Raw genomic sequence first — 26,145 nt, forward strand, 5'->3', positions numbered from 1 at the left:
CACTGGACTTGATGGATCGAACAAAACATCACTCCTCACAAGCCCGTGTGCGTGCCTTTTCTTCCGTGTAGCTCTTTAATTAGACTTTCTCACCTGGCCATTAAACTGCCCAATGAAAGTCTCTCCGGAACATTCCACAACTTGCTATTAAACGAAATTAATGAACAAAATAAAAACCTCAAATAGCTTGGAAAGAAATAATTTTGCTCACTATGGTGTCATTAAAACGCCCCCACAAAACCCAGAGTGCCTTGCAGGCGCGCTTTACTCTGAAGTTTGACTTTGTCAACATTCATATGCTCTAGTTTGCCTTTATTGACTTTAGGCTTTTCCGCAGTTTCGTTTTAGAATGGTGAAATAGCTAAGAGATCGCCATGCTGATCTCCACTCCTCTCTGAGACAAGTTCATCTGAAATGGCCTCGGCTGGAGAGCGTGATGGTGGAGCCTCCGAAAGTGCTCGCCCAAAAGATCATGGTGGTGGGAAAGGCGAAGGAAACAGTCGACTTCATCGCCGAGCGGCAAAATCTCGATCATATAGGTGCGTTTTAACACTTTAATATCGTTTACCGTTGTTATAAGTGATCGGAAAGCACGAATATCGAACTAAAATGTTCCAGGAAATCATTTGTCCTGATTGTTCCATGTTTTCGTGTGGCCCTCCACTCTTTGCTTTCTGAATGAACTGTGCTCTCTAACCTATTTCGATTTCTTCTTCTTGAATTTGCTAGAATCATGTAAAATTTAACGACTTGCTAACGGGTGAATAAATATTTAATTTCGCATCTTTAAATTATGCGGTGTGAATGCGAGCTGTGGTGGTGTTAGATTTTTGAAAATTTGTGCTTTGTTGTAAAAATTATAATGAGAAATTTAGCTTTCGTCGAACGTCACAGGTTCCGCTTGTGAGTTCGAGATTGATTTGTTTTTCCTTCCCGATGTTCGACCTAAGCTTGTTAATTTTTTCACAGGCGTAAGAACTAGTTCAAGAAATAATATTAACGGCAAGAACACTGTTTAAATCAAAGGATAGAAATTATTGAAAATTTATCGTGACTTTACATTACGCGAGCCGTCGATCGGCAATTTAGTGAATTCTGTAATACTTTTACAGTAATTGTTGTGTCCTTGCTCGGGAAAATTCAATTTCTCTCGTATGTATTGACTTAGTTGAAAAAAATTACATTCCCAGGCCAAAGAGTTTTTATCGTCTATATCAGGAAAACTATCTATTTTGCTGATAACTTATGCTGTTGAGGGTTATTGTGTAAAGCTTTTGTAGTTTAAGCCTAAATTTGTATGAAAGTGAAGGCAAGGTAAATCTCTGATGTTTAACTTTTGTTTGGAAACAAAGCTAGTGATGTGATCGGCTTTCGGGTTTTCAATAGCTACTTTGAAGCTGTAAATGAATAGCTTTGTAATTATAGTGAACTTAAATGCTAAATGCAAATCAAACTTTAGATTTTTGAAATAATAGTCATAGATTTTATAATTAATACACTGCGTTTGATTTGCATGAGTTCTCATTCATTTCATTTCAACGATGTAGGGCGAAAGCATTTAACCTTCCGATACATATGTACAGCTATACTTATCAAGCCTTGATAGAAGTTGCTTAATTAATATTCTAAACACTGAATCTTGACAGCAAATTTGCAAGTTGCTTTTGGTAGGACCTTACAAAGTGCGGGAAGTGATGTAAATATCAAGTTGTGTTTGCCATGACTATGTATTGAGTTCCTATGGTTGAATAATCAGGAATATGTTAGATTTTTGTTGTTGTGTGGCATTAGCTTTACCCTATGCCAGCACAAACTCTGTTCCTTGTGATTCTGGCGAACTTTCCATGTATCCAAAATTCCAGAAACTTTCCTGTCAAATGGAAAAGGCTTTTTTTCATTCATTCCAAACTTGCAGTCTCATTGATATATGTAGATCAAAAAAGTAATGCGAAGATGCAATTTTGGCGCAATAAGACAACAATGTGGAAATGGAAATTTGTGCCGCTGTCACCGTTCTCCTACAGCTGTACTTGTGACATTACTTCCCTGTGAACTGAAGTGAATTTATGTTCTGAATCAGTCATATGCCAAATAAATTTTTTTCCATTTTTTTCAAATTTGCCTGTGGTTTGTATCATGCTAGAACTAACAAACAAAATGCACATGAAGTCCCATTCGTGCTTGAATTGACATATGCCACTAAAATGAACAAACAGTCAACTTTTTGCAGATTATGAGGTGACCCCTGGCCAAGAAGGGCCTGGGACCTACCTTATTACTAAAAACTGCAAATGGTACCCTTACTCAGGGAGAAAGCTATGACATATTTACTGGGAAAATTTACAATGCTAAGCCAAGTTCATGCCCACCTCTTTGATCTCCTTTTCAGTTTTCCTTTAAAATTGTGAATAAACAGTTATTATTATAGCAGTTATTATTATAGCATAGCATAGCATAATGATTGTAATTTTTTCCAGTAAATATGTCATAACTTTCTCCCTGAGTAAGGGTACCATTTGCAGTTTTTAGTAATAAAGTAGGTCCCAGGCCCTTCTTGGCCAGGGGTCACCTCATAATCAGCAAGAATTATATATCTAAGAGGTTCGCAAGCTACAAGGAGGATCCATCTAGAATTGACGGACATTGACTTTGGCATCGAGAAAGGACAGGCAAACATTCGTTAAAAACATTGCGAACATAATTTTATTTCCTAGTTTTTCTTATTTTTCTTGGTAGCCTTCCATTTGATGTCGGTTTTTATTCCCTTTTTTTAAAGATTTTTAACTTTGTATATATTATTGATTTTTGTAATAAGAATAGCATAGTAACTTTATGAGGAAAAAAATCGGCTTGAAAGTTGTCTCTTTTTTCATCGAAATGAATTGTAAATAGTTTTTAATGGTTATTTTTTCTACTTTTAACTTGTGAATAGCAATTTGCTTGAAATATGTTAATAAAGAATTCTCATTATTTTTAATTTTTAATTGTTATTATTATTATTATTATTATTATTATTATTATTAATATTATTATTATTATTATTATTATTGTAACATGTTACAAGAGACAATCTCTGGGAAAACATCCTGCATACTGCTAGGATTGGAATATCATGTGTGGCATATGTGCAATGGAATAAAATTAATGTGATGGAATATTTTAAGCCTGGTGAATACTCGGAAAAAAATCTGAGTGCTCCTATCAGGAGTTGAACCTAAGACCTTCCAATTACTAGTTCAGATGCTCATATGGCACACGACATTCCAATCCTGGCAATGTGCAGGATGTTTGTCCAATGAATCTAGTTTAATGGCCTTCTAGTAATCAGAAGATGTTAGGTTCGACTCCTGATTGGAGCACTCAGATTTTTTCCCGAGTATGCCTGTGTCAGTTACTGAATACACATCATTCTCATTTATTCACCAGGCCCCAGTTGTTCAAAGGCCGGATAAGTTTATCCGCTGGATAAGGCACTATGCGTCAGTTTCAATCTGTGCAAAGATTTCAGTATTTCCTCTTGTACAAGCGAATATGCACACTCTAAACCACAGTTAAGTTTGGGAGTGTATTTCCTCTTGTACAAGCGAAATATTGCACACTCTAAACCACAGTTAAGTTTGGGATTGTACGAAAACCTTGGACAACATTTAACGTGAAGTATATTTTAGACCCTGAATAGTGCCTTATCCAGCGGATAAACTTATCCGGCCTTTCAACAACTGGGGCCAGGCTTTAAATATTCCATCACATAATTTATTCCATGTAAGATACATGTAAAGTAAACCATATGTCAGTCATGAGCCGTGATTGAGCCATGAACAGTTGTCACTTAATGTTACAGTTTCTGTTACAGGTTTCTGAAAATGATCCTCCCACCTCCCACCCCCCCCCCCCCCCCCCTCACATTGACACAAGGTCTCAAGAAATTCTGAATGGGAGAGGGATCTTAAAGGTGAAGAAAATTAAAGGAAAGGGAAAGTTTGGAGCTAAATTGAATTTCCAGAGGGATGGGGTAGGTGTTCAACCCAAAACACCTTCCATGGGGTTGGTATCCATGGACATTTGCTGGAACAACAGTTCAAGTCTGTTGATTGCTTATAAGTATTATTTTACAACCAGTCATGAGAAAGTCCTAAATCTGACCCTTACGAGAATTGATAACATAAAGCCCTCCTTTCTGGGAGAGGTGAGAGATAGATTTGCTGATTGATCAGTTATGTGAGATTTAACTGGAAAACCTTACTTTGAGAAGTAAGGAAGGATTTTTGAATCTTTTTCTCTTTTGTTAATTTTTTCTCTCCTACCAACCTGTTCCCACTGGTGGGTGAGTGAGGTGGTGGTGGTTACTTGTGAGAGATCCAACTGGAAAACATTAGTTTGAGTCACTATGGGTGCTGCTTCACTTCACTGCCTAACAAAGATTTCAATACTTAAATTCTGCATTCCCCCGAAATATTTGTTATTCAACGGCTGGGAGGTCTGGCTGCACTCATGACAGAGGGCACCTGTAGTTTTTCACAATACGAACCAACCTAGGCTGATCAATTCAGCCCACTCTTAGGATTAATCAGATTGTATGATTTACAGAATTCCGCCCGCTGCGCACCAAAAAAAACTTGTTAAACTAACCATGGCATTAGTGCATATTATTAAGGTTTAATGCATTGACTTGTGGTGGTTTTGTGTAATACATATTAATAGTATTTAACATTTCAGACTAATATTTCTGACCTTTAACTTACAGAGAGGCAATGTCAGAACCCAGAGGAAGTGGTGTGCCAGAGGAGGCACACAATGATGTTCATGACCTAGAGACGCTCACTGAGTCAAGTGCTGAGGTTTCTAGGCTCACAGCTTTAGAACATCACAGTGGTGTGTGTGAGTGGACTGTAAGTGATGTCTTTTTATTGTTAGCTGTAACTTAAAACTAAAACTTTTTAGTGCTTCAGTTATTTTGCTTTTAAATGGCAGCAGGTCATAAAATAATGAAAGTCTTGTGTGCATGCACATAGGTAAGACCAAGACTTTGTTTTAAGAGGGTAACACATAATGGTAATATGTAACAGTAAATGACTGCTGTTAATTCTTGTTGCTAGTGAAGAGGAACCGTGATTTCTTTATTATTTTTTTTTCAATTAACACAGTTCAGGTACATTAACCTTGTAAATACCAACACAAAATGATCACTGCATAGAGTTTCAACACTGCATATCTGACAAGAGAGGACATTTAACTATGCATGAAACATACAGTAAAAGAAACATGGAAAAAAGCTAGAAAGGCATTGGGGGACTTTCTTCAAAATCATCATCATCATCCACCAACCAAGCTATGATGGCAATGACTTGAGTTGCACCCAATGTTTGACTCACCACAGAATGTGATCCTGCATGTAGCTGACTAATTCCTCTATAATCTCTACACCTGCATCCCCAATCAAGATGCTAAGCATGGTCTTGGCAGGTCAACCAAGGTTGTGCCTGCTTTGAGTTGGCTTCAATGTAATGACCTTGCTTCCACCTTCACAGTAGTTGTTTCATTGCTGTAGTAAATTGGTAGGTCGTGAATAGGACTTGGGGTCCCATATGGAACCCCACAACTTATAAATCCAAGGCAAAACCACAAACACCATGGAATGCAGGGTGCGTCCTCTATTCTTTTTCCTAGTCTTCTTCAACAGTAATGCGGATTCTTTTAAGACCTTTGTTGGTAGTGTGTTGATGATGATGGCGATTTGAAGCCATGACCTTCTGCTCCTGATCATTCCAGTGTTCCTAGACCAACTGAGCTGGCTGGTTGCCAACTGCTTATGACAGCCCTGCTAAAGAAATAGCTTCAAGCCAGTTTTTTTTTTGTTTCTGTTGACTGCTATAGGAGAATGCCATGAATGGGCGACACTTGTGGATGGACACAGATGCATCTGGAAACTCTTGTTACTTGACTGATTGTGAATCTCTGGTAAGAAGCCTCCATTTTTAAAATTACATGTATGCGACAGTGATATTAATATGTACATTTCTTGAGCCACTTTATGCTCAATTTCCAGCCTTTCTAGGAGAAGTCTACCTGCTGTTCTCAAACTACCAGCAACAAAATACCAGGTTCAATTGATAGAGTGGCAGAAATCAAGCCTTTAGCTTCTGTTTGCTATCGCTTAACATAACTTATACTTGTGCGCGGACGTAGCTCAAACAACAAGAAAAATATTTAATTAGTGGTTTAAGTCACCTCATCTAGCATTATGATTAAGGTCTGTAACCTATTACACTGGTTAAAGCTAAGAATCCAATTTGGGACGTTGAATTGTTACAGTTTTGGCCAGACGTTGTACCTATTTATATAGACTATACCCTAGACTTATAGCAAGTATAGACATTGTCCTCACAATTTCTGTCTCTATAATGTAATTATTGGTTTAAAACGAACAGCTTATATGCAACCATACAATGTAAATTAATTTTAATGTCATTTTCAATTGTCCTTTTCTCCAACTCTGACGAAACCTGAGTATTTAGACTATAAGTGTAAAATAAAACCTTTTGGTTCTTTGTTTAGAAATCAGGACCCAGGAAGAAATGTTCAGGTATTTTAATACAAAATAATAGTTGGCAAAATATTATTTGTTACAACACTACCTTTACCCGTATCTTTATTTGATCGATTCATTCATGCATACATGTGTGTTGTGGTTTAATTTTTTTTTCGGTGTAAAATTTTTCAAACCAGTTTTTAATTAATTTTTAGTTTCCTTTGTGTTGTATTCATTACCATAATCTGAGACGAAGGGAAATAATAATTAAACTGGTTTGAAAATTGTTATTAAATAAAAAAAAAACCCAAAAACAAATTTGAACCTCGTCACATGCATACATAACTTGTTTAAATGTATACAAATACTACCAATTCCTGTTTTCGTTCACGTTCCGCTAATTTGTGATTAAATCTTGACTAGCAACCCGCCACAATAATTATATTAGCCGTAGTTACTTGCACGTTGCAGTATGATTATTTATTTTTAATGCAGAAGGGTGATATTATTATTGTAATTTGCACAGATGCATAAATAAAATCCTAAAAAGAAACAAAGAAACAAACCAAATGGTCATCCAGCAAATGAACAGCTGAAAAGTTGAAAACACCATGGACTGATTTAATAAAAGTGAGCGGATCAGCCTAGCCATCCTCATCTCTTGTTTTGTACTTATTTCATTCTCACGTGCCTATTGATGCTAATTTACCACCCTTTTAGTATTTAAACTTTAGCTACCGCATTGTCACCTAGTCTGACGATGATATAGAATTATATCGAAATATTACTGAAACAAACCACCGTTTCCTTGCATTTACTGCCTAAATATTAGTCTAAATGTACTTATTCGGTTTAACTTTCGTTCTATTTCTCCTGAAATTATCAGCCGGTAATGGTTTTTGTAGAATGATACTTTGTGCATTTCTGCCTTGAAGATGGATTTTTGGTGTGTTCGAAGACTTACAGGGATTTCATTCCACAGTTTGTTCCAAATCTTTTAAGGGAGTTGAGATGTTAATTTTTCTTGACAGTTTAATTAATGCAGAAGTTACCAGAAAAAGAGCATCTTGTGTGGAGGACTAAATGAATATTAGAGGAAGTGAGAAAAGATCCAGAATATTAGTTGCAGCCATTTTATTTGAAAAAAGTGTCATGCATTAAAATAGAAACTGACTTCCAGTAAAGCATATTAACTAGAATAAAGTTAAAAATAAATTATAAAGTTAGAAGCAACAAACAGGGGAAGAACGTGACTGTGTTCTACTGTCAGTAAAGTTCATCAACCAAAGAGTATGCTATTGTAGGACTAAAATTCTATCTAACTGGCATCGAGCAGCAGCTTACAAAATAAAACAATCAATTAAAGATTTATAGGAAAAAAAAGGGTACAGTAGATGTCAGTAGTTTACTGTTTACAGTACATGTAGGTGGAAGCAGCTGCTTTTGATTGATCTGAATGTATGGCTGGTTTTATCAACTGAGTTGATAAGGAAGTTTGGCTGTAAAGAAATTCTCTAATCTTTTACAGCCAAATTATCTAATCAACTTGGTTGATAAAACCAAATGTCTGTTTCCACTCCCCACCAACATAGTACAACACTTTCTTTAGAAACTAACTCCCTTATCTATTTGCTTTTGATCGATACCCTGTCTGAGGGAAAAAAATATATCGTACACGTACAATGTATCAGATTAAAATTATTATTATGGTACGTGCTCACCAATCAGAATGATTTATATAATTAGCTTTTTTATTATCCCCTCAAAAGCCCTGTGGGATATCCTCTAACAGCTGAGCGGTTTCTTAGTAGCCTAGGAGTGAGGACTCTGGCAACATGCAAAAATTTGGGGATAAATCGGTCAATCCGCAAATGTGAAACCCCTTGCTTGTGTAGGACAGTGATGAGAAATCATCAGTACTAGAAACAAGCACACGCAACCATCAACAGTTTGTTAGTTTGTCTCAGTTTGTCCGACCAGTATGTTCGCAGTCATCAAATTGGTCTTAAATAGCAATGAGTCTTCCATCAATGCACTTAAGTTACCAGGTTTTACAGGTGTTTGCAACTGCAACACGTGACAATCTGTAAATTAAAGCTTCTTACAAAAAAGCCTATTGTAAGAATAACAAAGGCTGAAGTCCTCGATCCAAACAAATAATCAGCAAAATCCAAAATTCAGTAAAAAAAACCCTGCAAAAATCTGTATTATCCACTGCATTTTAGGTCCCACAAAATTATGCATTGAATCCGTAATCCAAATTTTTTTTTGGCCAGATCTGCTGTGCCGTTAAGCCAGGGCAGGAAACTTTCTTCTCAATTCGCTTGTCCATTCGGACAAGTGCAATGTGTATTTTACTTGTCCGAACCACAAAACTACTTGCCCAAAAAATCCGACAAATTTTTTCCAATGGCCTGTCCTCCGGTTTCTGGTCATTTAGCGGTCTGGTTTGGCAAACAACATGGCGACGACTTTTCGAATGGGTTGTCAGTGTTTCCCTTCTGAATCCTTGAACTCCATCTCCACATCCGATGTACATTGGGCTGCTTTTATCAGCTAGTTCTGGATACGTCCGACAAGTCGAGGAATGCATTGTCTGTTTGTTCCTCATAACAAAGCGACTTGAACTCTTTCCGCTAAGCTGGCTGAAATTTTCTGACACGCTTCGTTTCACCTTTTTTCTTGTCGTCTTCGTTTCTTTTCTTTTTGAAATACTGTCAATACTGGCAGGTGTTTCAATTTCAATAATTTTGATTGATACGAAGACATTGTCGATACGCTCCACAAGCGACAGAAAAAGGTAGCCTAACAAGCATGCATTGTCATGCGCCTGCAATCATGCTGTACAGCTAGACTCACATGGAAATTAATGGCGGCAGGCTTCGCGTAACAAAACACACAACTTACGCAAAATGATATTTTATTTTCTGTAAAAGCTCCTTTTTTATGGCAGTAAGTTATCAGATATGGAAAGAATGATTCACTCTATATCCAAAGTCAAGAAAAAAAAGTTCATTAATTTTTTCCTACAACGTGGTCGCCCAATCGGACAAATTGGATCATATTTTTCCTTGTCCGAATGGAAAAGCTACCCGTCTTGGACATTTGGACGGCGTAAGTTCCCTGCCCTGAAAGCCATTCACCCCTGGCCCCCTCATGTATGGTTTTGGAAAAAGTAATGGATTAAATTCTTTGTGTTCATCTCATAACATGTAGCAAACAATAACTGCAGATCGCAGAATAGAAAAAAATCTGTTTCTTTTGAACTGGACAATCAGGGGATTTGTATGAAATAAATTTGATTTGGTAAATAATTATGTTAATGTACAATTACATTGTATATGTACTAATAAATTATTGTACATGTACTAAATTTTAGTACTCAATTCTAGTACATGTAGATGTGAGTCACCTTGAAGATCAATTTGAATTTTCTGTTTTTACATTTTACAGCTTGTAAAATAATTGTACATGCAAAGTGTATAGAACAGCTGTACAGGGTATGTAAAAACCTGCAACTTTATTAAATTTTCTGAGCTTTTTTTACATTGTAAATCAAACAGGTTTATATGTAGTTACCTATAAGTATATACAACTGTTTTGAATCTGATTTTTACTGTTAGCTAAAGCTAGGATTAAACTGGAATGAGTTGTCTCACCAGCTATTTCTGTTTCAGATTAATTTCAAATGTAAACCAACATTTCGGGAAATCCACCCTAAAGGAACTCATGAGGTGAGTCATATGTAGCAAATTATGCACAAATTGCTCAGGAATCTTTTTGTGGGTGATGACTGTCTTTTTGACAGGTATTGCAGAAATGTTTATTTTTTTATTCAGTTAAACATGAATTTGCCCCAGTGTAGGCTGTATTATGAAACGTTGGTCCAATGTTGCATATAAATAAATAATATTCTTGCAAAATGTGGAAATTTAAGAACCTATGCTACAGACACAGTATGGGGTATTTTTTTAGCAATTCCACATACAAGTCATGTGTGTGTTTGTGGTGGGGGGTTGGGGGCAGGAACCTGGGAGTAAATAGGATGGGAGGTCTGTGGGAGGGGGGGAGGGAGGAATCAGGAGAAATATAAAAAAATTGCAATAGAATAGAAAGGCTCCAAGAGGCAGAAACCACCAAGAAGGACGTGGACCCCCATACCCCTCCCCTCTCCACACATGTATGATGACTATTGTGACAGAAAATTGCTGTTTTTTGTTAAGTCAGCTATGTTAAGTTGTGTTGACTTGTATTGTTATTTCTGTCATAGACAAACAAATTATCCATGCACATCTGATAATTGCATGTTGTATTAACAATAAATTATGTTTTGTCTGTAATTATTCCTAATGCCATTTGTCATCTTGTCATATTTTGGTAGTTTGTGGAAATTAAAAAAATTTTGAGTCCTTACTGGAAACCTGTTACTTTGGCTCAGTTTTCATATCCTGTGAGTTTTCAGTGGTGCATGATTAATTTTGAATCTGAATTGAATGCATGAATTTAAGAATTCACGGTGAAAAAGGTTTGACTGGATGGGTTAAAGATAACAACTGAAAAACAAGTAGGGTCAAAACATGAAGTGATTTGTTCCTTTCAAGAGAGTAGTAATATCTTATTTGCAAATATCTATTTTCATTATTGATAAACTTGAAATAATCTGCTTGTAAATGACAAATTCAAAATTCAAATGAAAGTTGATGTGATAGTTGAGTGTTTGAATATTGATTAATGCAAGGCCTCCTTCAACAAGCTTGTTTTAAGAATGTGACATCAATAATTATTAGTTGCAATTTGGACATGTATTGACCATTAGACATTTCCTGTATCTGCCTGGGAGGTATATACCAGAAATAATTGCAATTGCAATTAATTATTTAGGTGTGTGACAATCTTTGATGATCTAAATTACTATTGATGGTTTGTTAATTGTTATGCTATCCTTCTTACAGAGTAATGTCCGCCATCACTGGGTTCATCGGCGAAAGCAGGAAGGCAAATGTCATCACTGTGGAAAGGTGCTGTGTACATTTCATTAATAAAAGATCTGTCTCAGCTTTCCTACCAAAATAAAAAGTTAGGGTTTCGGGAATATCACCGAATTTCAAAGTCAGTAGGAAAATTAGAAGATATCAAGGGAAAATTCCTGTTCTTCTGTGTACAGAACTTTCAAAGAATGGATTTCTAATGGAGTAACGCCAGGAATTTATCACCAGGCCAAAAATCCCTTTGGATAAGTGAGGTTTGTTCACAGTACAGAGGATTTAGGCCTACTTGAAGTAAACACCCAAGCCCCAAGGGGTTCTTAGCTTGTATTGTTTTAAGCAATACAACTTATGAGACATACAGTTGTACCATCATGCAGAAATAAGCCATTGGATTTTGCAAAATATTAGAATATTTCTCAGCGAGAAGCCAGGGATAGGTTTTACATGTGAAAGCAAATAGAATTTGCTGGATTCAAAACTTACAAAGTTATGATCTGCATGTGAAAAGTAGTAAGCTGTTTGTCAGCACATACTCTGGACTTGGTGGTTCAAGTTTCCGTGTGTTTAAATTATGATGTTTGGTACAGATGTAGTGTTTCTATTTGCCACATTTACAACTAGTAATCTCTACTATTCCAGTAAGCACCTATGCTCCATAAGTGAGCAGTATGGCTGTGTGGTGAGGGAGCCGGAGGTCTTAGGTTCAATTTTTGGCCCAGTTATTCTCTCTGACCACTCTGATGTATTTCATAGCAGTCACACTTCTAAATAGTCAACTGGTCTGCCTCCTACTATTTGGGATTTTTAAAATGTTTATGACGAACCAATAACTTAATTTTTTATGGTGTTTGCAGTTTGCATTCTGGTGCTTAATATTTTGACATTAAAATAACAAGAAATTCTATCATTCCTTCACATTAACAGGTTTCACTAAACCTTTGAACTGCATTCTTGCCATTACACTTCCTTTTATTGCTGATGTTTTAGAGCAGGATTTTTTTGATATTTTGGCCTTTTTTTATTTCACTGGTTATCTATAATTTTAAGTATTTAATATTTATGTATTTATTTATTTGCTTTGTTTCTAGGGGGTACTTTCTCGGAATTTGATGTGCAATTAATCAAAACATAAAATAGGTGCTTAATTTCACTCCAGCCAAACCCTCTTGATAATTAGTTTAGTTATAAATGTAAATATTAATGATTTTCTCATGTAATGTTTCTTCTTTCTACAGTCTTTTCAGCATATGCTGTCCTTTCAGAACAAGGTAGACATTTGTCATTGGATTGTTATTATTATCAGCAATCCAGGGCTGAGATTAAGGGTTAATATTATTATATAAAACCTGAAACACCTGCAGTGGTGTCTGAGTACTTTTGATTGCACTTTAATACCGCTGTGATTTCGACTCTTGTTGGTTTGATTTACACAGCACCCATGGAAGTTTGTGATGATATGGGTGTGTAGATCATTGTAGCATGTGACTTGAAACATAATGGCAGCCTTGTGTATTAATGCTGTTTTGGAGTAATTAGAAAAAATTCAAGTTTGTTTCTGTTACTATTATTTTTAATTAATTGTAATACAAAAAGTTTTTTTAATCCATGTTGTTGTAATAATACTGCAATGTACCAAATTAATAGGTACATGTAGGTCTACTTTCCCTTTATATCCTTAAGTTTGTTTTGCAAGCAAAAAAGAAATATACTGTATATAGTTGTCTTGTGGCTAGTTCTTTCTTGTTTTTAAAATTAATGGTAGAATTAAAATATTATCGTTTTTAACTTGTAGGACATCATTGCAATCAGTTGTTCCTGGTGCAAAGCTGCAGTAAGTTGAGATTCTTGACTTTTAAATCACAGTGTTTCAGTAAAACCTACAGTATGCAGTACTGCATTCATTTGGCAACTTTCTTATATGAGGATACTATTTCCCTACATGTATGTGTGAAAACATGTCAAGTGTTTTGCCCCTGTTTAAAATTTGAGAAGTAATAAAGGAATCCTTTTAAAGGAACACTTGTCAAATACTATGTGTACAGCATCCATGGTTGGCACATAATTATGTTTGAAGTGTTTGCAACAAAGGACAAAGGAACCAGGAAAATCATTTTCTAGTATTACAAAGTAGCAGATGCTCACAAATTGTGTACTAAATTACTTTCATTTCCTTTAGGTACTGTTTGTAATCATTTACTCCCATTTCTCTCACACTTTGTCTCCCTTGAGTGTTCTGGTTTACAGTACTCTACTGTATCAATTTACCGTAAAGTTCCAATAGTAACGTCCCTTCGAAAGTAACGACCCCCCGAAAGTAATGTCAAAATTTTGTGGCTACTAATAAATCCCGAAAATAGCGAGTCCCTGAAAGTAACGAACCCCCCGAATGTAGCGAGTCCCCCAAAAAGTAGCGAGACCATGCAAGTTGTTTTTCAATTACTTTATACAAATACCGAATGCCTTTATTGTTTTCCAGTTAAATTTTTAATGTACAATACTAATATCTTCGTGCATGGACAACTTGATCACGATAAGGCACTTTACAACAACGGGAAGCCTTAAGCCTTCGTCCTTGGCATCAGTTCACTGCTGGTGTAATGTGAAAACTAAACTGGTAGAATTTCGTATTAATTAACAACAGGAACGTTCCTTCAAATTGAAATTGAAAACTCTATATATACTGCAGTATAAAATTGGTGTGTCATTGGTGTGTCATGGACTAAAAGTACTGAGTTTATCTTTCCACCCCTGAGTCAGAGAAGAATTCAATTCTACATCGGCTGATTCATTCATTCGTTAGTCCGGTAGACCATCAATGTTTATTTCACTGTCCCTGCTACTAGAAATGGAGGGTGCAAATGGTCTTAAAATTTTCTGTCTGTTGTTTGAGCTCTGTACGAATCATATAATTTTTCATTTTGGAGAAAAGAGCTAGCGCTAGCTTGTTTCATGGTTTTTGTTCCCCGAAAGTAACGACTCCCCAAAAGTAACGAGCCCCAAACGTTGCTAATTCCGAAAGTAAAGAGGGTCGCTACTATCAGAACTTTGCGGTATTATCTCAATACCGCATGACTCGTGAACCCCATTATGCATTATAATGTACATTGTGCATTTATCAACCTAGCAAGCTAACTGTGGTGGCATTAGGCTGATGAGCTTGTGACTGTCACTGGCTGTAATTTATGACTCTAAAAAAGTAATTAAAAATAATTTTAAAGTGGATTCTTGACTAGTTTAATATTTCTTTTCAGTATCACAACAAAGTGGAGTGTTTCAAGATGAATAAAATAGATGAAATGTGCGACTTAGGAGCTCACGCCAATCTCATTGTTCCTCCGTCGTGGGTGGTTAAACTTCCACCAAAAAAGGTAAGAAGTTTCTTTTTATTTCTCTCTTTTTTGTATTTACTTTCAAATTTGTAATTTTCATGATTGATGATGATGTTCATTTTGTCATTTTCTTTAGACAAGAGGTGCATCCATAAAGAGGAACAGCTTTAAGAAGAGATCTATCAAGAGAAAGTCCACAAAGGTTTGTTGAGAAAATGAGTATTGTTATTGTTGTGGCTGATGTTTGATAAAATGATATTTTAATGGTGGGAATCTGTGTGAAAAAAAAATGTATTGAATACATCCCTGATGAAATACCGTCAAACTCGTGATCCACATTCCTAAACAGCACAGTCTAATGGCAAGTTCCTATAAATGTACTGTTCATGTAAGAAAATAATATATTGTCATGATGTGCTGCATCAATAACACAACAAAAATTAGGTATAGAGTTTGAATGTTTTGGTTCTGGCAAAGAGTATATTACATAGACAATGTACTGTAAGGATTCTTCTTCTTAATCCTCTTTGTTCCTAGGTGGAACCTAAGGATTAATCTTTTAATAATTTTTGTTAAAAGCCTTGTAAGTTGTATTTTGAAATGTGGCATTTAAATTTTGGAACTCTGAGTGATACTCTATCATCCACATTTCTCTCTTCATCAGGATTCATCACTTTTCTCAGATATACTGTACATGTGAAGATCTAGTAATCCACAAAATTCTGGACGTTATTAAAAAACCTAATAACTAATGTAAATAATGATAATTCAGTCTTTGCTAATTTTTAACACACTCATTCCATGAAGTTTAAAACTTGCTTGACATATACATTGTTACTTGAAGTTTTTTGCATTCAATTCCACCTGTTTATTTTGTTGCTAATCAACTCTTGTAACAGAATGGCAACAGTTATGACAGTGATGATGATGCGCTTGACATACAATGGTTTCTTGACTTCACAGCTCTTTTCTGTAATGTAAGATCTCAAGGATCTAAACTTATATTTAAAAATAACAATAATTTGAGTTTACTAATTCTATGAATTTAACAATGATATTTATCAAAGGAAAAAAACTACTAATTAATAGCTTCCATAACTTTTCCATTAACCTTCATTGTAAAACAATCATAAAGTTATTTGTATATCTGATCGTTCTATACTGTAGTAACATTAGTCAGGAGTTACTTTTTAATGTTGGATGATAGAAGCATTCCCCACCCACCCAGAGTAAAACATGTCTACGTAGCCATCAGTTGTATATAGCACACTTTTGTAACTAAAGGAGAAAAAAATTATGAGTGCCACCCAATAAAACTGTATGCCTATGAAAATGTTTTTAACTTTGTGTTTTGTGATATTAAAGCAATATAAAATCAAAATCATAGTTCTGGTAGTCAGTTTGAAACACTAAAGTCATAAAATAAAAAAAATAAAGGCTTGTCAGCATGCTAATTTAATAGCCTACACATCCAAATAATTAAAATGTCCAACATGTTTTAACTCCCTGTGCATACTTAGATGTGCTTAACAGATGTGCAATATTAATAAGACTCTGCTCTTTTTTCATTGGATTGGGTGAAACATGTTTGAGCTTAAACCTTATCTCCTCTTTTCCCTTCAGGAAAAGAAGCCATTTGTGGTAAGTATTTGCTCTGTTGTTGTGTCTAATGGCACATATGTGAATTAACTTTGAATAGTTTTTAACATTCCTTTTTATATGCATAATATTGATACATGAAATAACTTACCAAAAGAAATCACTGCATGGAAAATCAGAACATTAAATGTTAAGAACAGACTCATGCATTATTTAAGTGTGTAATGTATTATTTGTATTTGTTTTTATTATTGTAAGGAAGGAGATAAACTAGAAAAGGGTAACCTCTTTCATCTTTTCTTTAAAATTGTGAAATAAACAGTTGTTATTATTATAATTATTTATAAGCTATTGTTAAAAAAAACCTCAACCAGCAACAAGTTCTGCTGTATCTGTTACAGTAGGGAGAAACTGTATTTTAGAGTTGTTTGTAAATCGTTTATTATTTTAACTTCTAGATCAAACCCTCTGGATCAGCTCAACGCAAGCCTCTTCTTGTATTTATTAATCCAAAGAGTGGTGGTAATCAGGTAAGTTTATCTTAGCAACTCTTTTGAATCATTCTTGATAATTCCCCTTACAGACTCCTGTACATTTCTACATCAGTATTTTTTGGTCAATTAATGTTATGCAAATGTTACGGTCAAACTATTTAAAGTTTTAATTTTCAATTTTATGAATTTTTTTTGCCAAGTAACTGTGTCATTTTGATTGATGGCCTAGCAAATATACTGTAACACAAAAAGACTTATGTGTACTTCCTGTTCCTAAGAGAGAAAGCAAAAAAAAATTATAAATAGATTATGACTAACAGCAAAAATCAAGTTATCATCAGTGAGAATACAGGTTTGTAATACCAATTAATTATAATGATAATCAAATCCCTAAGAGATTATCATTTGTTGTTTTATGGGTTGTTTGTGATTAACGTTCCATAAAGTTCTCGTTAAAGTCAGTGACATGGTTTTATGTTTCTTTTATCACAGGGTGCAAAAATCATGCACAAGTTTCAGTGGCTGCTTAATCCCAGACAAGTGTTTGATCTTTCCAGAGGAGGCCCCAGAGAGGGGTGGGTAACATGGTCCTTGAGTGTAACATTTGGCTTTTCTACCCTACACACCTGGTACATTATGATCCTGTAGACTGGAATGCTGGGGTCTTTTAGACTGAACCCTGGCCTTCGACTGCAAAATGTGGTTTCTTGTTGCAAGTGTCACATCAAATACAAGATTGAACAATGTTTTCCCTGTGAGAAGCAGCTCTGTAAATGAAAATGCTCATTTGGGACATTTGAAGCATTTTGATTTTAATAAGGTTACCCCTAGGTATTTGTGTGGCTTTGCAAGACTTTAAAATTTCATTAGAATACTTTGTAGAGTTATATATAAATATAGAATTTCCATTTTTTTCCTGCAGCCTTGAGTTGTACAGAAAGGTTCCCAATCTCAGAATACTGGCCTGTGGAGGAGATGGAACTGTAAGTTATAGATTTATAACCATTTCTACATGTTTCTAGCACTTCGCAAATTCCATACACTTCCACTGGCTGTTATACAGCGCTGCGGGCTCATTCATTCAGAAGCCTTTCAGAGAATCATGCCAAGCTGACCCCATGCTGGCACTGAGGGTGATCACAGTACAGTCAGTGCTTCTTGTACGTCCCCAAATTGTAGACAGGACCGCCATTTCTATGTGGTCATCCGAGCCACGTGAAGGCCTAACCATTTGCAGATGTAAAAATGAGCTTTTTTACCTAGAGAAAACTAGATTCATTCGCTGAAAATGATTGAGCTGGCATAATTTTTTTGTTGTTGATTGTTTTTATAGGTTGGTTGGGTCCTATCTGAACTTGACAAGCAAAAAATCACACCCCCACCCCCAGTGGCAGTACTTCCACTGGGAACAGGCAATGACTTGTCAAGAGTTCTCAATTGGGGAGGGGTGAGTAGTAATTTAGTTGTCAGCAGTGGTGCAATATTTTTTAACTGTGAAATGGGGAGGAGCTAGCTTTCAGTCTCTTAAATGGAGGTTAAAATTTCACTTAGATGTAGTTTATTTCTCGTGCGTTATTTTTTAGGGATACACAGATGAACCATTGTCTAGAATTCTCATGCACATTGACGAGGGAAGTGTAGTACAGCTAGACAGGTAAGTGAAGATTTTGTGTTTACATGCATGTGATCCTCAAATATCCACTGATCCCAGAAAAAACAAAACTACCTAACTACCTGCATGTGGTGCATTTGTATATACATGTTTACGGAACGACAGCAGGCAAGAAAATGAAATAATCTTCAAATTACAACACACACGATGTACATGTAGGTCATCTGAAACATGTATTCCAAACTTGAAACCGTGCGCTGTTATATACATGTTCCAAGACAAACATAACTTGGAAGTGTTGGTGCATGACCAGAATACATATGATATATACAGTAAGACATACCAGAAGTTAATGGTCTGTAGAAATACTGTGGATAGTGTATAACTATATTGTATTTTGCAGATGGAACCTAGAAGTGACTTCACATGATGCAGGTGAAATTGACCCCTCCGATGAAGCAGTTGACAAGGTACTCGTTAAATTATTTGCTTGCAGCTTTACTTTTACATGCAGTTTGAATGCTATAAAAGTTACAAATAAGGGAGAAGGGACAAATACTGTTTTTTTGTTAAAGTGTTGGCAGAGTTCATGGGCTGTATCGTCGTCGTACTCGATCGTTGTTTGTTTCTTCCTGTTTGTTCCATTACCCCTAAAAAGCGCCTTATGGGGAGAGGATAATTAAGTAACTATTTATAATTGTTATTTAAATGCTTTTCATGTTTCTATGAACTGGAGATAACTGACTCAATGTTTCGCTTGCAGCTTCCGCTGAATGTGATGAATAATTATTTCAGTCTCGGATTTGATGCTGAAGTTTGCTTAGAATTTCATGAATCAAGAGGTATGTGTTCCCTTGATGTGGTTCGTGTTCCAACTTATTATGTTGTGTGCTGTTTTCATTGAAGTACAATAAACTTCCTGATTAGATGAGGATGTTATACAGTTATGACTGTAATGATGGAGATGTTTCGTTTGATGTCCCATTTTGTGGTCACGTTAAAAGTCTTTTTAGTTGTGCCACTTTGTGGTGCTTCAATCTATAACGGAAATGTCAAAACTGGAAATATCCTGTATTGGATCTTTTTCCACTGTACTCAAAAGATTTACTAGCCAATGATTTCATCTGTTTGTGCTTTTCCACCACAATCACATTTGAAAGCCTCTGACAATGACCCGCTATATCATCTGAAATTCTTACCGTTTCGTGTAATTTTCACTTGCCACTGTTTTTTTTCCTTTCAGAGGCTAATCCAGACAAATTCAACAGTAGATTTAAAAATTTAGTATTTTATGGAAAGGTGAGTCTTGGTAGTTATCACAAATTGTTTAGGCTACAACTTTGTATGAGGTGAAGATTTTAATTTAGATTTCTTTACTACTTAAACAGTAGTTCAGTATGTCAACCTCAACAGCTTGATGTCTTGTTTTTGCAGGCTAGCAGTGCTACTTTCCTGCAAAGAAAAGCTCGTTATTTTTTTAAATATACATCTTTACAGGTAAGTATTTTACTTGAATTAATTTATTCCTCCTTAAACAAAAGGTATTAGTTTTGCATTTTTTGAAAGCTGGAGGTGACAATTTACAAAAGAAAGCTGGAGGTTTTTTTTTTTTTTATGCCATTTATTATTCACCGATGTGAAATAATCACTTACTCCCCGTTCAGACATGGTGCCCGGGTCCGGTTCTTGGGCATGAGCACCAAGCATAAATCTCGGCATTGTACCCGGGCACGAGCACTACAGTAAAAACCCGCAGATAAGATCCTAGAATTTTCGAGGTCAGGCTGAACAGGTTCTTATATTGTAGGGTAGTTTTTCACAATTCAGGCTGATTAGGTTCTCAATAGGTTCTTATTTTTCAGAGGTTGTCATAGTGTAACCATTGGCAGAAATATTGTACTACTAATTCAAAATCGTCTATATTGCACTGTAGCTTTATGGAAAACATATTTCTAGTGAAAATCCAAACAAATGTAAATCAAAGAAAACTTATATACGCAATAACTTTTTGTCAGAAGTTTCTCACAATTAAAACCCGGAATTTTGACCATCAAAATTGGAGTGATTGTTTTTGTATAAGAACCCATTTTTCTTTGCCAGGCTGAACAGGTTCTTATATTTTTGGGTATTTAAATGCCAAATTTTAGCCTGTAGGTTCTTATATCACCAAGTTCTTATATGCGGGTTTTTACTGTACCTCAATGGGTAGTACTCGGGCACCAGTCCTTGGCACTGGGACTGGTCTGAATTGGATTTGTCAGTTCCCGCGCTTTTTTCTCATGCCTCCCTACGATACAGGCGATGCAGACCCGGACGCTAAATGGACCAATGAGAACACGGTTGCTCCTTGGCAACCAACGAGTCTCAACAATGACCTTTTCAGTGCACGGGCCCCTAGTCTGTAATTTACAATAAGTGATGAAAAACTTGAATTTTTAATTTCTAAACGTATTAATATTCTTTTCTTGTAGTGTGATGGAGTTGATCTCACTGAAAAACTTCAAGAAACCAAACCTTTGTGTCTTTTATTTGTTAATATTCCCTCGTAAGTACACGTAATTGTTTTTTTAATTCTTTTCTATACCGTTTCGCAAAAGATGACTTAAGTTTTTCTTTTTCGTTTAAGTGCAGTATAGTTGATTCTCGCTAAAGAGAGATAAGTTTGTTATTGTTTAGTTAGCCTGTACAAGTATTTGCTTTCTTCGCTGAAAGTGAATTATCCTTGTCAATTTTAGCCAACTGAAGAAATAGGACTGCTCTCTTTCCACCTTCCACTAATCGCTGTCATTGTTTTGTAGATATAGCGCCGGGACATCGCCTTGGGGTAATCCCGGAAAGGATAGTGTAAGTTTTTATTTTTATCTAGTAATCATGAACTGTTCCACTCAGGGGTAAATTCGTCTCTTTCCCGTGTTTGATTCGCTTAGTCTCGTGTTGAATATTTAATAATTGTCTTTGTAGGATTTTCAGTCTCAAAGACTTGACGATGGCTATCTGGAGGTGATTGGCCTCACTACAGGCACTTTGGTAAGTGAATGTTGATCCTTGGTGACTGAGAATTGAGAAGTCAAAAACTAAAAGTAAAGTTTCTGGGAGAAGGTCGTAGAGTCATCTTTAGGAATTAAGTTTCTAAGAGTTATAAGTTATAGAAGAAAGATTCTCACAGTTATCTACGCAACCAGGGCTCAGTTGCTTGAAGCATGGTTAGCGCTAACCTAGGTTAAACACCATGACAACCTATAGGTTTTAATACCTCTTAACCAATGGTTAGCGCTAACCATGCTTCGAGCAACTCAGCCCGGACTGTTGAGAAAAAACCTGAAAAAAAATATTCGCAATAGTCTGGTTGCGTAGATAACTGCGAGAATCTTTCTTCTATATAACCTTTCATCCTCAGTGCGTATACATGTTTCATATATATTCATATTCATTCATTCTTCATGGGTATAAATTATGAACTCAGAACATGACCAGCTCCCAGTTGGCTTGAAAGGTCAGTTGGTAGCGTACTGCACCGACATCGCAGGGGTCATGGATTCAAATCCCGTCAAGCCTGAATTTTTCAGGTTTTTTCGCAACAGGCTGGTTGCGTAAAATAACTGCGAGATCAGAATCTTTCTTTTATGTAATCTTTCATCCGCGGTGCGTATACATGTTTCGTGTATTTTCCAAGAGTTGTCTAAACCTATGATTTTCTGTAAGATCAGTGGTGGTCAAGTAAGAAGGATTTCGTCTATATCTAATAATTGGTCAAAGGAAACAAAAATAATCTTTACGAGTAAGATTTTGTCTGTTTTAGGCTACAACGCGTGTTGGAGGTCACGGTGAAAGGATAGCACAGTGCAAAGAAGCTGTTCTTGTCACAAACAAGTCACTACCCATGCAAGTGGATGGAGGTACTTGAAACTAAAAGGGAATAATTATTTAGCTTTGTCATAGTGTACAATTCTTAATCATGTAAGGAAGTAAAAAAGTGGGTAGGTCAGGTTCGAATCTGTTGTGATTGTCCCGATTGGAAGGAGAGACTTGGAGGAGTTGTGATATTACTGGTTTTGTTGTGTTTGCTCCAAGTTTTGCTTTGTTTTGTTTCAGAACCATGCAGACTGTTCCCGTCCAGAATACGGATTTCTCGGCGAAACCAGGCCAACATGGTACAAAAAGTGAAGGTCAGTGAACTGTAGTATTCACATTTGCCAAATGCTCGCCTGGTTAGAGCACAATCATTACGTTTAGAAGGCAATTACCAATAACATGATTGAAAAGACTTTTGAACACAGATACTTTCTTACGATATGTCTTAAAGCTGAAGGCGAGTGTGGCGTCAATAGTCTTACGTCCACAGTGATCTCCTTATCCGATTCTGACACAAAATCCTTTTTGACAATCTACTGTAACAGAAGTAGTTACAGCATTAAATACTTCTGATTGTAACACTGCCTTTTTTTTTCAATAGAGAAGAACGATACGGGCAAACTCCACTACAGGGTAAGGAAGCTGACTTAAACGTTGGTAACAATTATTACAGTTGCTCTTATTTCTTGCGTGGAGCAAAGTTTTTGTCAGTAGTATCAAGCAAAAACATTAATTTTTTAAACATCCTCGGCGTGGTAATCTTGCTCTGACAAATTTTCCTCTCGTTTTGCCGGTCTTGAAAATCTCCCCCCTCCCCCCGGGAGCGTGTTTCAAATTAACAGTCGCGATTGGGACGTCTCTTTGACAGTTCACGTCAGCAATGAAATAGGTAGTACGTGTGCTAATTAAAAGGGACTTGTTTTTTTTGCCTTGAAATTTCTTTAGGCCTGTTACATGTCCTGAGCCAGTGAAGTTACAGATCTACAGTGTGGGATTCAAGGAATACGAGAAGCACTGTTACGATTTATCACAGCTAAGAGAAACTTGTGAGTATGAACTCAAAGTTTGATCGTAAACTCTTTTGCTCTGTGACTGAATTGCATCCTGCTTAAATTTTTTGTATTGAGTAGTTGAATAAATGAGGTCACTTGTTTGACCAACAGAGTTTCATAGCACCGAAGTTTGTGGTTGTTGACTTGCGAAGCTGTTGTCAGTTGGTATGCATTCAAGCTGCATTGTAATTTTACAGCTATACGTTATTAAATTAGTGATTCGTTTCCCATTTTTACAGCAAGGCTACTGGCAACAACAACAATAGAACCCGATTGTGACTTGGAGCAGATGAGGGCTTGGATCGAGCGGTTTAGAGAGGACGAGGAAGACGAGGTACCATAACAGTGATTTTGTGGTTTGTTTTGGATGAAATAGACTAAAGAGGACAAAAACGGTTGTGTGTACGCGCGCCTTCATCGAAAAATATGTAGTGCATGCTTTGGTATTCCTGGATTCATGTGCTTTCCGAGTTGGTTGCCTCATTGAGGATATCATCACTCAGTTACGGATGATGACTGAAGATTACTGTGATTCCGCTGACAGATTAGCAGGCATTACCGGATTACGCCAAGCAAAAATATCCTTGTCCACAAAATTTGTACCAGCGCTATTGACTAAGTCTTTCAAATGTCATATTCAGTGACATCATTTCACTCCAAACCAGAAAAAGTTAGACATGAATGGACTAACTTGCTTAAAGGTTTCATATCTCAAACTATATGCTGTCTTTTATTTTTATCAATTTAGAAAGCGCCCTTATCGGATGACTGGTGCTTTTTGGATAGTAAGTGTAACTTTCTTTGGATAGTCTATCAATGCAACCCTGGTGTGACAAATGAGCTCGGCGTGTGGCTCAATTTGTTTCTGTTCCTTTAATTCAGCTTCTTAGTTCCTTGTTACACCTACCTTACGACTACAATTAGGATAACTGCCGACCTTGAATTCAAAATATATTTCCTCATTTTACTTTCATCTTTTGAATATTTTTTTTTGTGTGTGCTAGGCAACGCGAAGAAGAATGCCCCTCCCAAGAAGCTTTCTCCGAATTCAGAATTTTTTTTATTTAGGTTCTGCGGTGCCATGCTCAAAAACCATTTAAACGAGTTTCATATGTACGTGAAGGAACATTTAATTTTATTTTCGCATGAAAGACTGCACCATTACTAAAATCAGCCATTTTAACCATAAATTCCCATGTGACTTTTCGTTTTTAGGTCTTTCTTTGCCCTTCTAAACTACCTAGCCGAAGTACTCATTCGATTCAAGGCTGCGTTCTTAATTGTGAAAAGGTTAACATTTAAGACTTTTTTGCTTTCTTCTCTTTTCAGCCACGTATCCCGACAGGGTTTATCGCGTCGATGTTGCTCAGGTACTAAATATTTTCACGTCGTCAGTTTATTCTGGTTTAATTTTGTGCCGAGTCAGAAATTTGCGATCTCGTATCTTATCGTTGTTGTTTTTTTTTCTTGTTTTCTAGGAAAAAATATACAATGTAGTGGACATTCTAGAGGATGGAATATTTATCGTCGACCTAAAAGATGACTCGATAAAGTAAGAAACCATTTGGATATACCAAGGAAAAAACCCCCCAAAATATCAACAATTTATGCAAAAATACTGGATAAATGGGGAAGCTATCTGAAATGTTATTAATAATATTATAAGTCACCGTTCTCTGTTTCATTCCTTTCATTTTAAGAGGGTCTCCGTGGGGGCAGGCTTGGACAGTTGACGGTACAAAAGCAAAAACAGCTTTTTCCCTTTGACGTTTAAATTTTCAGCTACTGGGCATTTGATCGTTGACATATCGCTATAATATTACTACTGGTTACTTCAGATATACTACGGAAACCACGATTGTGTGTGCCGCTTGTGGCCCGTGTGTGACTTTACCTCGATAACAATTACTACAAAAACGGCACCAATGGACCCTTTTACCGATTATAATCTACGAACGTGATCTTTTGAATACGTTAAACTCAGCTTATTTGTTTCAGAGACGCCCTCCAAAGAAGATGGGTTGTGTTTTCAGCTTGAGTGTTCAAGCCCCACAACGTGATAACTTTGCATTTTTTTTACAGAACGCAAACAAACAATGATGATACCGCAGTTGGTACAAGTGCTATTCCGCTCAAAAGACCGCTGTCTGTTCCTGCGTATCCGATACCTAGGCCCACTACAGTGGAGGGCAACCGGTCACCTGTCACCTTACCACCACCCCGCCGGTATAACAACTCTCTTGGATCCAGTCCATCTGAGAGCGTGGAGGATATAGTGGAAAGTGCAATTATGACGCCTTTCTCCGCGTAAGTAAAAACCTCATGAATCGAGTTTCTGTCTTTTAAAAAACGACAGGTTATTTCTTATGTTTGGTTGTCTTTTTCAGTGCTAAGGCCTAAAAAATACCGCCGTATTAACTACAAAGTTCTTAAAAGTTTGCACAATAAAACGTTTGCGCAAATGTGACACCCCGGCTACTACAATCGTGAATGCTGACGATATACGAAGTGACCGACGTTCAAGAGCTTCCATAAGCCGCGGAACAGTGGGAAGTCGAGTGTGATGTCCACAATGCAATAAACGTATCGGGGGTATCAGGCTTTCACTCTTTCTTTGACTATATTTGTTTCTTTATTTGTTTATAGTAAAGAGTTCAAGTTACCCTCACCGGATGGAGAGGACGCGGACG

The 26,145-nt window shown here is 36.4% G+C and overlaps 1 protein-coding gene across 1 annotated transcript in view; it reads left to right on the forward strand.

Annotated features, from left to right (window-relative positions):
- Positions 1–266: 266 nt before the first annotated feature.
- Positions 267–26,145, forward strand: part of LOC146473015 (diacylglycerol kinase zeta-like) — a 32,109-nt gene continuing 6,230 nt past the window's right edge. Inside the window, exons 1-34 of the mRNA XM_085118752.1 lie at positions 267–539; positions 4,745–4,889; positions 5,875–5,958; positions 6,556–6,583; positions 9,983–10,029; positions 10,207–10,263; positions 11,482–11,547; positions 12,753–12,785; positions 13,310–13,348; positions 14,769–14,885; positions 14,983–15,048; positions 16,470–16,487; positions 16,904–16,975; positions 17,432–17,514; positions 17,862–17,922; positions 18,273–18,386; positions 18,523–18,593; positions 18,955–19,021; positions 19,315–19,393; positions 19,795–19,850; positions 19,986–20,048; positions 21,023–21,096; positions 21,350–21,395; positions 21,513–21,578; positions 22,351–22,447; positions 22,644–22,717; positions 23,005–23,036; positions 23,349–23,449; positions 23,695–23,789; positions 24,204–24,240; positions 24,785–24,825; positions 24,934–25,007; positions 25,538–25,762; positions 26,102–26,145. The exon at positions 26,102–26,145 is cut by the window's right edge and continues 7 nt beyond it. Of these exons, the coding sequence (XP_084974878.1) occupies positions 415–539; positions 4,745–4,889; positions 5,875–5,958; positions 6,556–6,583; positions 9,983–10,029; positions 10,207–10,263; positions 11,482–11,547; positions 12,753–12,785; positions 13,310–13,348; positions 14,769–14,885; positions 14,983–15,048; positions 16,470–16,487; positions 16,904–16,975; positions 17,432–17,514; positions 17,862–17,922; positions 18,273–18,386; positions 18,523–18,593; positions 18,955–19,021; positions 19,315–19,393; positions 19,795–19,850; positions 19,986–20,048; positions 21,023–21,096; positions 21,350–21,395; positions 21,513–21,578; positions 22,351–22,447; positions 22,644–22,717; positions 23,005–23,036; positions 23,349–23,449; positions 23,695–23,789; positions 24,204–24,240; positions 24,785–24,825; positions 24,934–25,007; positions 25,538–25,762; positions 26,102–26,145 (2,497 nt within the window). The 5' untranslated portion in view covers positions 267–414. The remainder of the gene's footprint in view (positions 540–4,744; positions 4,890–5,874; positions 5,959–6,555; positions 6,584–9,982; positions 10,030–10,206; positions 10,264–11,481; positions 11,548–12,752; positions 12,786–13,309; positions 13,349–14,768; positions 14,886–14,982; positions 15,049–16,469; positions 16,488–16,903; positions 16,976–17,431; positions 17,515–17,861; positions 17,923–18,272; positions 18,387–18,522; positions 18,594–18,954; positions 19,022–19,314; positions 19,394–19,794; positions 19,851–19,985; positions 20,049–21,022; positions 21,097–21,349; positions 21,396–21,512; positions 21,579–22,350; positions 22,448–22,643; positions 22,718–23,004; positions 23,037–23,348; positions 23,450–23,694; positions 23,790–24,203; positions 24,241–24,784; positions 24,826–24,933; positions 25,008–25,537; positions 25,763–26,101) is intronic.

The sequence above is a fragment of the Pavona decussata genome, unplaced genomic scaffold, assembly GCF_977016875.1.
Source record: "Pavona decussata unplaced genomic scaffold, jaPavDecu1.1 SCAFFOLD_95, whole genome shotgun sequence".
In the NCBI taxonomy this organism is placed as follows: Eukaryota; Metazoa; Cnidaria; class Anthozoa; order Scleractinia; family Agariciidae; genus Pavona; species Pavona decussata.